Source organism: Nicotiana attenuata, chromosome 1 (assembly GCF_001879085.1).
Source record: "Nicotiana attenuata strain UT chromosome 1, NIATTr2, whole genome shotgun sequence".
Lineage (NCBI taxonomy): Eukaryota > Viridiplantae > Streptophyta > Magnoliopsida > Solanales > Solanaceae > Nicotiana > Nicotiana attenuata.
The window spans coordinates 65985241-65996815 of NC_031989.1; the positions used below are offsets into that span (position 1 = coordinate 65985241).

Sequence of the window (11575 nt, forward strand, 5' to 3'; positions counted from 1 at the left end):
GGTGGTGGTGTGTGTGTGTGTGGGGGGGGGGGGGAATCGTCCTACCTTCGCAGCCTGGACTAAGATAAGGATTGCCCTCATAACCTTCATTACAGCTGCAGCGGTAGCCACCAAGCCCAGTGTCTGAATCAACACACTCGCTATTTTCCCTGCAAGCATAATCCTTGCTTTTCCGAGCTTCAATGCACGTAAGATTGCCAATTGCCCAGTCAAGCACAATGGGGACACTAGCCATAGTCCTCCTATAAAAGGTCATATCACTTAAATCTTGTACGCCACGGAAATGAAATCGATCTGCTTCGCCTAGAAATGCATACCAACATTGATTAAATTGCGAAACATCCGTGTGGTTTCGACTACTAGAAATGGTTGGGTCAAAGTATTTCAAGCCCTTGGGTATCTGTACTTGATAACAGCCATTGCCCATACATTCTCCTTCAGTCACATCCCTTGACAAGTTACATCTAGTAGAGCAGTTATATTCAAAGTTACGCCCCGTGATTATAGCGTTGTCGTCGCAACCAACGACGATAAACCTGTTCAGCTCAGAGAAACTATATGGATAAGTTGAGTTTGTTGGGGCTTTTTATGTATTTAATTAATATATTAAATACTTAAAAGAGGGTGAATGGGAAATGGAGGGAAATGAAATTTTTGAGTGAAATTTTAAGTTTCCCCCATTGGTAAATGGACATTGTCCCATATTGGAAGAGGAAGAGGTTTTCTATGGGTATATAAGCAATTGCTCTTCTTCTAGCTCTTAAAGAGTTGAGAAGAAGGCAAGCCTCGCGCCGCCGTCGTCGTCGCTCGCTCGGCTCGGCTTCGGCTTCGGCTTCGGCTACGGCTTCGGCTTCGGCTTCGGCTTCGGATTCGGATTCGGATTCGGATTCGGATTTGGTCAAATGATCGATTGATTGATTAACTTTTTGGACCAAATTTATTTGTTAATAGTAAAATATTAACAGAAATGTTATTAAATATTTATTTTAATATTAAATATTAATATTAAATCCAATTCGTTTTTCTGTTTTGGTAACAAAAAAGTAACTACCCTCTTCAATTTTCCCTCTTTATTGTTGAGTAAATGGCCTTTTATGTAATGGCATTTATGTTGTGGCTGTTTTGCATAAACAGCCATTCTGAAGAGTTGCACCTCTTCAGATTTCAGCCCAACTTTGGCTATAAATACAACAGTATTCTGCTCAGAATTTCACTACGATTTTATGAGTTTCTCCTCCTTCTTCTGCATACTTTTAGCATCAAACAAAGCAATAGTAAGTGTGATTTGCTACCGAACTTTGTGTTCGCTGAAACACTGGGGTTTGAAGTACCACTACACCAGTGTGTAATTCGTTCTATCCTGGGAGGAAATAATCCATAACCTTGGGTACTAGGAGGGGATTAAATTCCTTAAGGAAACACTGTGAATTCAGTGGGCTCGAATTGGTTTTCTGTTATTTCGTTGTTCAATTCTGTTTATGTTCATTTCTGTTTATGTTCATTTATATTTCCAGAATTATTTTACAAATACAGTATACTAACAAACTTTGTGACAAATATCTCCTTCAGGGAGAAACGCCATTAATATCTGAATATTTTATATCAAAGCGGTAACCACATAGTCATTACATCCTTCAGGGAGAGACACATGAGTTGTTATTTCGGGGAACTCGATAACTAACCATAGCATATTAATGTGGTTGTAGTAGAAAGCATTCTACAAGAATACTTTTGCCTTGGAATGATATTTAATAAAAAAATTCAAGATATTTTACGTACAACAGGTACGTGTGACAATGATCTTTATGCCACAAAAATAAGATTTATATCCTTTGTTATTCTACCTCTTCAGGAGGTGAGTTGTGGTATTTCTTCATTCACTCCAGGGAATGAAATGTGCTTCAAAAATAACTTTGAATAGCTTATTATTTTATTTAAGCACAGAAAGACACAGTTTCATAATATTTTTCTGGTTCAGGAGAAAATTTCAATTGTGTTACTTCTTCAGGAGCAAATTTAAAATACGAAATATTGAGTATATATTCCCTCAATCATATTACCTCTTCTGGAGGTGAATTGTAATATATTCACATCAAAAGCGCGTTCATATTTACGAGCTTTATTAATATTGTCACATTCACTTCAAGAATGAATTAATATTTATCAAAAGTTCTCATCCTTCAGGGAATGGAACATAATTATTTGAACGTGCATTAATCACACCAAATTGTGTGACGGCTTAGAACCTCTTTTAAGATATTGCTACTTTAGGAGCAAACCGAGGCATGCAAGTAATATAGAGAAATTGTCTCTAGCTCATCTTCAATTGTAACCATAGAAAGTCTAAATTATCACTCCTGGTGGTTATAGGCATATACTACTTCTGGTGGTTAACAAAATTTAGTTACAATGAGATATACAAAATATATCCACTTCTGGTGGTTATATATTTCTTGCAAACTCTGTTGGAGTTTAAGTGGATCTAACAATGTTATCCACTTTATAATCCTTTATTAAGATAATTAGGATGACGAAAATAAATACCAAAATAGGTACTGTATACGTAGCATATAACCAAGCAAGCGATGATAAAGATATTAAACCAAATATAAGCAAAAGACTCAAGTTACTTTATACAAATTTGGCCACTCCAGACGTAAGTGATATCCACATCTCTACCGCTAAGAAGAAAAGCTCACCACCTCAAGGGTATAATCTGTCTTATGATGCTCGGAATGAACAAGATCTAACCACGGATGTAAGAGCGTCGCCTTACATCGGAGATGAACACTGAAATAGAAATTAAATTCGAAGTAAGTGCTCAAAATGGCAGAGTCTCGTGCTGATAACGTGTTATAAAATAAAGACTTTAAAGTAAAGAAACCGAAGACAAGTATAGAGAGAGAGATATTTATTATTCAACTTCAAATTCATGTACATAATAAACTGAAATCTCCTCTATTTATAGAAGAAAGCAAGCTGTTGTGTAAGCTGCTACTGCAAGTTGCTGTGCAAGCTGCTAATGTACCATATATAGATAATCTTCAACTGGGGTAATGTTTATCCATAACGGAGTACCGAAAGGATAAGCTTATTGTATCACGTATGGATAATCTTCTACCGGGGGTAATGTTTATCCATAACGGAGTATCGAAAGGATAAGCTTATTGTACCCGGTATGGATAATCTTCTACCGGGGGTAATGTTTATCCATAACGGAGTATCGAAAGGATAAGCTTATTGTACCCGATATGGATAATCTTCTACCGTGGGTAATGTTTATCCATAACCGAGTACCGAAGTGATAAGCTTCTTCAGGAGGCTTATTTCCAATAGAGTACTAAATAGATAAATATATTTACGGCGGAGTCCCATATGGATAAACTTCTTCAAAAAACTTATTTACAATGTAGTACTAAATGAACATTCATAATATAATATATATTTATAACAGACCCTCATTTTCTTTTCTTTTTTTCCTTAATAAAAATAAAAGAGCGGGGAGAAAACATAATAAGGTTTAAAAAGAGATCCTACTTTGTAAAATTTAGAAAGTAAACGATTATTCCAGAACGATCGAGCAATCCGTGCCTTCGCGACCCAAAATGGGTCGAGACTCCAGACTCACACTCATAACGATAATTCCCAGTATTATCTAAAACTTTCACGATTCCTCCACATCCTTCTCTCTTCCCCTTATAAATACACCCTTCTATTGCACAACATAAGCAACAAGACTAATCCATAAAAAAAATATCCTGTGATCGAGCTTTCTTTCTGGATTTGTTTTTAGTTTTATAATGGCTTGCAAAACCCTTACATGTTCAGCAGCTTCTCCTTTAGTATCAAATGTTTTTAATGTGAGTACAACGTCCTCTAGGAGTAACAACAGGATAACTGCACCTTGCTCTGTTTTCTTTCCATCTGCATGCAACGTAAAGAAACCAGCGTCTAGGCTTGTAGCTCAGGCAACTGGAGATAACAAAGATACTTCAGTGGACGTGCATGTCAGCAGCGGTCAAGGAGGAAACAACAACCAAGGCAGTACTTCTGTCGAACGCCGTCCTAGGAAGATGGCTCTTGATGTCTCCCCTTTCGGTATGTCTCGTTTAGCTACTATACCATTTAGGACTATTATTTAATTAAATTTATTTCCTTTTTGGTCCGTGACTCCTTTTTAAATTTGATAACAATTTAGCTTAAACTTATAATTCTACCCTTAATGAGAAGCTCTTATAATCACACAAATACTCTGGGTCCCTTTTTAACTTGTTTAGGATCACAAATTTCAAAAGTCTTTATTTTTTCTTAAATTTGGTGTCTAGTCAAATAGGTTCGCGTAAATTGGAACGGAGGGAGTATCTGCTTTAACTATTTAAAGAATTTGATACTATAATATCAGTGCCTTTAAATTCGTTGTTGTACGTTATTTGTGTAATAGGAATATAACTAATCGATTCAACAAAAACTCATCACTAAAAGACTCTGTTTAGCACTAAAACTATGAAGGCCGAACCCATCAAAATGTTTTATTTTTAACCCATCGAGTTCTCGTCTTTAATATTCTTAGATGATGTGGAAGTGAAAATTCTTTTCGCAATGTTAGTACTATATATAGTTACTGGTTAAATTCAATTCCAGTAGGTTTTTACTTGTGAATCAAGATAGTTGGTAGTGGTTGATGGTAGAGTAGCATCTGATTAAGCTCTGCTCCATTAGTTGACATTAGGATTTTCTTTATTCATGTGATAAACAGGATTGTTAGACCCAATGTCTCCGATGAGAACAATGCAACAGATGATGGACACTATGGACAGACTGTTTGAGGATACCATGACATTCCCAGGAAGGAACAGGGCAACAACAGGGGAAATACGTGCTCCTTGGGACATCAAAGACGACGAAAATGAAATCAAGATGCGTTTTGACATGCCCGGGCTCTCTAAAGAAGATGTGAAAGTATCTGTGGAAGATGATGTGCTTGTCATCAAAGGCGAACACAAAAAGGAAGAAAGTGGAGATGAGAGCTCTTGGGGCAGGAATTACAGCTCCTACGATACTCGTTTAAGTCTTCCAGATAATGTTGAGAAAGATAAAATTAAAGCAGAACTGAAGAATGGAGTCCTTGTCATCTCGATTCCCAAGACCAAAGTTGAGAAGAAGGTGATTGACGTGCAAATCAACTAAAAAGCTCGTGGTTTTTGGTTATGATTTACTCGTTCTTGCTTCTGTTGTAACTCTCTGTAAATGAATATAAATAGGAGCATAGTTTGAGCTACGGTGTTCTCAAAATCATTTTAAGTCCAATCATAGTTTTCCAAATCTACAATGGGCTGAAAAGCAAATATTAAATTATACATACTGCAATACATAAAAAGGATTTTGCATCTCTTCATTTACCTAGGTGAAGTAATAGGCGTGAAGGAAAACGATCAGTCAGTACTGGTACTCGAGGCATTGCCTAGAGAAACATGATCCCAGGGAATTACCTCAGAATTTACAAGAGCAAAATACAGGATCACAAACCAACGAGATAGAGGAATATCGCGGAACTCACTGAAGAAAGTTACCATTAGGACATCAATCAGTACAGGTGCTCGGGGCATTGCCTAGAGAGACAGTATAGCAGACTTAAATTACATCAACATAAGCACTCATAAACCTCTGCCAACAGTACAAGCTTAAGAACAAGTATCCTGTAGGTGAGAGACGCTTAGCTGAGTAATGAGAATAAACTAAATGACAAAAGCCATGAGGTGCTTAGTGATATCTGCATCTACGTATGTATTTAGATATAAGATCAGCTGAGGAATGCAAAGTGATTTATCACTGCACTGCAGGACGAGGAGCACGTGGTCGAACAGGAGTCTTTGATGGGCTTACTCTGCAGTATATGGAAAAAAGTATTAATGGATATGTCAGTGAAATAGAGAAGAAACATCAGCAGGATTGGCAGTACTAGAAACATAGAGCAACCTTATAGGGAGTGATCCCAGGATTGCACCACTGCAGTTCAGTGCAGCAATGGCACTCTCAGCCTGCAACAACCAGAAAATTCATCATGAGACAATGTAAGCATCATAGCCATGACACGCCACGTGCTTAAATATATTACATTACATCACAGGGAGTCCAATAAGTTTTGGGACCAATTATTGAGATCATTAAATTCAAAGCAAATGCATGTTATTCTAGAAAACATGTATGCGATATCTGCCCTGAAGGTAAGCAACAGTCTGGAAATGCTATCCGGCTGAAGACAACAAAGATAGGAAAGAATAATAGGTTAAGACAAAAGATTGTCGACACCCTCAAAGTCTCTCATTGCCACAGCTAGAAGTGTCCTTCGGAGAAATTGCACCTACAACTAATCACTAGGAGGAGGTAAATAGAAGTGTGACACCCTCCTATACAAGAACAGAAAGTGTGATACTCTAGAGATCCCATGTTTGACTTGTGGCACTGGCACCTTAAAACATAAATTCCACGTGTGTTAAGGCAACAGGAAACAGCTTTGAAATGACTCAACGAAAACTGAATGCAGATTGCACCAGAAATCTAGAGAGAGTGCCCGTGAGGAAGTTCAAATCCAGAACCTCCACCAAAAGACTAACAGAAGCTCTTTTATAGTTCCCCATATCATTGTCAACAAATGTTGTGGATGAAGCGATAGCATGCTAGTTGAGAGCAACCAAGGAACAGAAAAATTATAAGATATCCTCATGCAAGTATATTGAAGATACTTTGTCATGAGAACCAGATTTCACACGACATTTTGGGTGCTAAAGTAGTAGTACTTTCTCCAATCTGAAGATTGCTTGGATGATAAAGCTGGTCTACTTTTTACAAAGTATCTCACATAGGAGTATCAAGTATAAAGCACTTCCCTTCTAGCTTCATTTGAGGGATCAGGACATACAGAATCCACATAGTAAAAGTTGTAAGGGTTCCCATCAAAGCAATAGCCATAAACGTATATCATAGCCATGACCCACACTGAAAGCAACAGCTAAAACATTGGTCACTGAGAGATGCAAGAACAGCCTGAGCAGAGGAGTCTCAGAAACACCGAGATCGCACTTTTAATTACCCCTCATTACTGCGAATTCCTAATAATCTACTGGCATGTACTCATTAGCTGCCAACTATACCACATGCCTATTGAACTGATCAAAACGACATCACAGGCAACTTCTTTTTTCCTGCTGTCTAGAACCACTTTATAAGTGATTAATATTGTATATAGTGTCTTCGGGTTTCTTCATAAAGTAATGATATCTTAATTTATAAAACAAACATCCACCTTCTTCAAATCTGGTGATTTTGAGACTTTCGATTTGTTACTAAAATATAGAAAGGCAAAAAGACCTGATATCCATCCTAGTTAAGAAATTAAGGGTCCTTTGCTAACATATTAGTTATGCAAGAATTTTTAATACAAGGATTGTTATGGCAGTGGAAAAAAATGTAAAGATTGTTATCCTGCCAATAACTTAATAAATAATTATTTTGCGTCACTAAATATGTAAGAATTATTATATGGTATATGATGGAAAGGAGGGTTGACTACTTTAAGGGCATGTCGATACTCTTGTAGAGATAATATTGCTATTAAACGTATTCTTATTCGACATTTTATCCCACAGAAGATATTACATTGGTTCCTACAGAAGTTATGCCGGTATTAGTAGTGCATAATTAAATACCTGGAATCAAACATTGAATCAATTATAAATATTAACTAGAAACCAAATATTGTACTAGTTATGCACGGTTACATTAGTAATGCATAGATTTACTTATACTTTATATGTATTAGTTATACAGAACTTTATATTGGAATTGTTTTTTCTTTTTTGGCCGGCCAAAGGACCACTCTCCTTCCAGCAGTAATTCAATCTACACCACTAAATACCAGACATTTATACTGAACACAAGTAGGTACCATATCCTATATTTTCATCACTCTACTACTCTAACAAAGCAGCAACCAATGAAAAGCAAACACATTAGCTATATTCACAATGAAACACAAGCACATTAGAACTAAGTCACTGACCTGCAGATGATGGACCTTTCTCATATTATTACTAGAGAGAAAGTAACGCTCACATGGCTCATGTTATGTAGTTAAAAAGATTAGCATTACTTTCTCATGGCAAAGACAGAAATCAACATCAGCTTAGACTCGCATTCCAGCAAGCAAGAGGAGAAAAACTTTGAATCAAACTTCAGTTTATGTGAATATTATACAAAATTCACAGGAGTGGTCACACTTCTACCGAGAACTTTCTTCAGCCACATGAACTTATCCAAAAGGGACCAAAAACCAATGTTTTTACACTTGAAAGGTAAAAGAATCAAATAACATCATATAAATGCTAAACTACAAGCATTAATAGTGAAAGACAAAAGCTCATGGGAGTTACCATAACAAACTCGACAAAAGCTATACGAGTGGAATAACGATAGTCACCAAGCAACCTCAAGCACTTAACCTGTGTTAGAGAAGGAAACGGCTCAGAGTAAGGACCTTGACTTGGACAAACACTTTCAGACAAGTCAGGTGAGAAGCTACAAACCTCTCCACAAAAGGACTCAAAGAAGAGCCTGACATCTCCTTGAGTAACCTACTTCATACAAATGAACAAGTCATAAAGCATTTATCCCCATAGAAGCTCTTCAACCATGTAAAGCAGGGATTACAAACTCAAAATTACCTTTGTATCAATGTTTGTACAGTATATAGTTCTTGCACACATCTCCCTTTCATCTTCGGACTACATATCCACGCCAAAGGTAAATAACACAGTATTAGCAACACTGGGTATCGATTCGTCACCTCAACAGCAATTTTGCAAAAGGGAAGTACCAAGAGTATACACATTTTCTCACCCTTGGAAGAAATTTTGGATTAACTGGTGCAATTGCAGTTTTAGAGGGAAGCACTCTCACAGGGTAAAACCCTAGCACAGTTCCTGCAAGGCTCAAGGCATTCCTTGCTCCTTCTGCACACCATACGTGGGACAATGCCACTGTTAGACAACAAGATTTTAACCAAAAAATGTCAAACCAAAGATTATGGTTCAAGATACCTTCATCAATAAATTCAATAAAGGCGAAACGGAGTAAAGAATTGGGGTCTCCACATATGCGACAGTCAACCACCTTCAGCACATTAAGGTTAGTCAGGTTATGGCAACAAAAGATTTTAACATATTAATAAGTCCAACAAAATATGACCAAACGAGAAACATCTTCACCTGCCCACAAGCAAGAAAGAGTGTAGCAAGTTGCTCCTCAGTCACCTACATATAATAAGAAAAATTAGTCTCCAGGGAGAAAAGATGAAGGTAAAATAACTAAATAAGATAATGAACAAGTACCCATTTTTTTTAGTACCTGGTGATCAATGTCAGACACATAAACAGTCCTCCTTATAACCTCTTCGCGCTGGGCCATAGTTGTCCGGCCATTCATCCTTCTCCTACCATGACCATAGCCATTTCTCTTCTGCCAGTCCATTTCAACCCGAATTGTTAGCCATGACCCTCAAGACAGTGATCCATTACAAAACAAGGTTTGAAAAGGTGACTGAGAATAGACTTGTAACATCCTCCTTTCTAGACCTTAATGACTACACCATCCTCTCATTTTTATGTTATTGCATGATATATACCAACTACTATGATATTTCCTAGTACTATAAGTTATATATAACATACATAAACTGGAGAACCTAACACTTGCATAGGCACAGTTTTTTCTAGTAGCTACAAAATAAATAAATTAGTTACCCTTATGTTGGAAATTCCATTGCCACTGAGTCCAGCTTGCACAGCAAGATTGAAAGCATCAAACCCAAATTGTTCTCCACCGGGAAGGAATGGCACTACTCCACCGTAGTTGTCTGAAGAGAGGGAGGGGGGAACAAACTCTGCAGCCATGGGGTTCAGTTTGGAGAACATTTCCTCCAAATCCCTCATCTCCCTGCTGGTGTTAAACCCTTCCTCATCAACACCGTTCATTTTCTTATGCTGAAGATTATGGTGATGACTCAGCACTCCATTGTCGTTGATTCTTTGTTGTTGCTGTTGAAATACATCCATTTGAGGCTTATGGACAGTGGTTTTCATCTGAAGATTCTGATCAATCGGTAACGTTGACCGTGGCACGCCGTTCTGATTTGACTGATGATCGACGGCAGCAGAATCATTGCCGTCCGTCCGATTCAAAGACCCGTTCTCACCCACGGCCATGATTGTTCCTTCTTTCAGCAACTATGTGCCCAAAGACTGGTCCTTTTTTCTCCTTCTTCTTTAAACCTTTCTTTCCCAATTTGGGTTCTGTGAAAAAGCAACACGGAAAAGAAAAAGATCAGTCCTTTCATTCCTAATTTTATCAAGCTGGAGTTTTAATATCATAATTTCCACCAAACAGAATTATCAGAAAAAGAAAAATGGAAATCGATATTTCGTACCTGCTGGGTCTAGAGGGTGTCCATTAATCAAAAGACAAAAAACCCAAACTCAAAGATTGGTGAGCTGGGGGAAATTAAGAACAAGAGCAAAACTTTTAAGAGTGATGTATTATTTTACTGAATCTGTCTGCCGAAATAAAGAGAAGAGAAGTAGGGAGTAAAAAAGAAAGAAGAAACTTAAGAATAGCACAAATTCGTGCAAATCTTCCAAAAAAGGTATAAACTTTTCCAAATGACGGAGCACTCCCAAACACCATGTACAAAATAATATGTTTAAAGTAGGAGTACTAAAATGCATTGGTGGTACTAGGTAGATATCGTACCCTTTGTTAGAAAATTACACAATATAAATAGCATAGAAATAATTTTATTTGGTTATATGATTTGTTGAATAATCTTGATATGTTAAAAAAATCAAGTATAATAGTAAAGGAGGTTCAAAATATTTTAGCTCAAGGTTCAAATTCCAACGGTGACATCTTAGGACTTATTCCTTGTATAAACTTTGGGTTCCACCACTATTAAAATGATGCATATATGTAAGTACCAACAGAGGCGTATCCAGGTTTATGGATATGGGTTCACGTGAACCCATACTCCTCCCTCAAAATCTTTTATAACAATGTTATATTTCTTTAAAATTACTTAAATATATGTGCGTGAACCCATGCTCAAAGGCTCATATGGTGCAATTATTATCGGGTGCACCTCTACAAGTGAAATTGTCGGTTCAAATTCCACTTTGAACGGTCTTGGTTTCGGCACGAAGTATAGATATATATGTGAAAATTACTAAAATTTCATAAAGAATATAATTTTGAACCTATAATTTCAAAAGTTTAGTGGCTTCATGGTAAGAGACTAAAGTTAAACCCGTCAAATATAAATTCTAGATGCACTTCTTCACAATAGTGCATCCATACTCTTGAAATCCTGGATCCGCCTCTGAGTACAAAACAGTCCTACTTGTCACCACATGATGATTATAATAGTTTTTCACAGGAAAAACGTGGTTTAAAGTAAATATCCATGGGAACAAATTACTACGCATTTACAGATTTTGAAATTTCCATATTAGTAAACATGTAAGCAAAG

The 11575-nt window shown here is 37.0% G+C and overlaps 2 protein-coding genes across 2 annotated transcripts; one reads left to right on the forward strand and one right to left on the reverse strand.

The window, feature by feature from the left end:
• LOC109227913 (small heat shock protein, chloroplastic) lies at positions 3640-5307 on the forward strand. Its single transcript, XM_019393107.1, has 2 exons — positions 3640-4098; positions 4757-5307. Exons 1-2 carry the CDS (start codon positions 3801-3803, stop codon positions 5185-5187), a joined length of 729 nt encoding a protein of 242 aa, XP_019248652.1. The 5' UTR covers positions 3640-3800; the 3' UTR covers positions 5188-5307.
• Positions 5535-10747, reverse strand: LOC109227904 (polyadenylate-binding protein-interacting protein 11-like). The gene is made up of 11 exons (XM_019393101.1): positions 10481-10747; positions 9798-10346; positions 9403-9513; positions 9264-9308; positions 9096-9168; positions 8896-9008; positions 8721-8780; positions 8583-8630; positions 8430-8498; positions 5977-6038; positions 5535-5884 (listed from the first exon to the last, which is right to left on the reverse strand). The coding sequence occupies exons 2-11, from the start codon at positions 10257-10259 to the stop codon at positions 5827-5829; spliced, it is 1101 nt and encodes a 366-aa protein (XP_019248646.1). The 5' UTR covers positions 10260-10346; positions 10481-10747; the 3' UTR covers positions 5535-5826.

Excerpts from the sequence above, each read along its gene's own strand:
- LOC109227913 (XM_019393107.1), top strand. The coding sequence starts at position 3,801 with ATGGCTTGCAAAACCCTTACATGTTCAGCAGCTTCTCCTTTAGTATCA. Across the intron at positions 4,099-4,756 it reads TCTTGATGTCTCCCCTTTCG|GATTGTTAGACCCAATGTCT; the intron begins GTATGTCTCGTT and ends TGTGATAAACAG.
- LOC109227904 (XM_019393101.1), bottom strand. The coding sequence starts at position 10,259 with ATGGCCGTGGGTGAGAACGGGTCTTTGAATCGGACGGACGGCAATGAT. Across the intron at positions 6,039-8,429 it reads CTTTTGTCGAGTTTGTTATG|GCTGAGAGTGCCATTGCTGC; the intron begins GTAACTCCCATG and ends TGGTTGTTGCAG. Across the intron at positions 5,885-5,976 it reads CTGGGATCACTCCCTATAAG|AGTAAGCCCATCAAAGACTC; the intron begins GTTGCTCTATGT and ends CATATACTGCAG.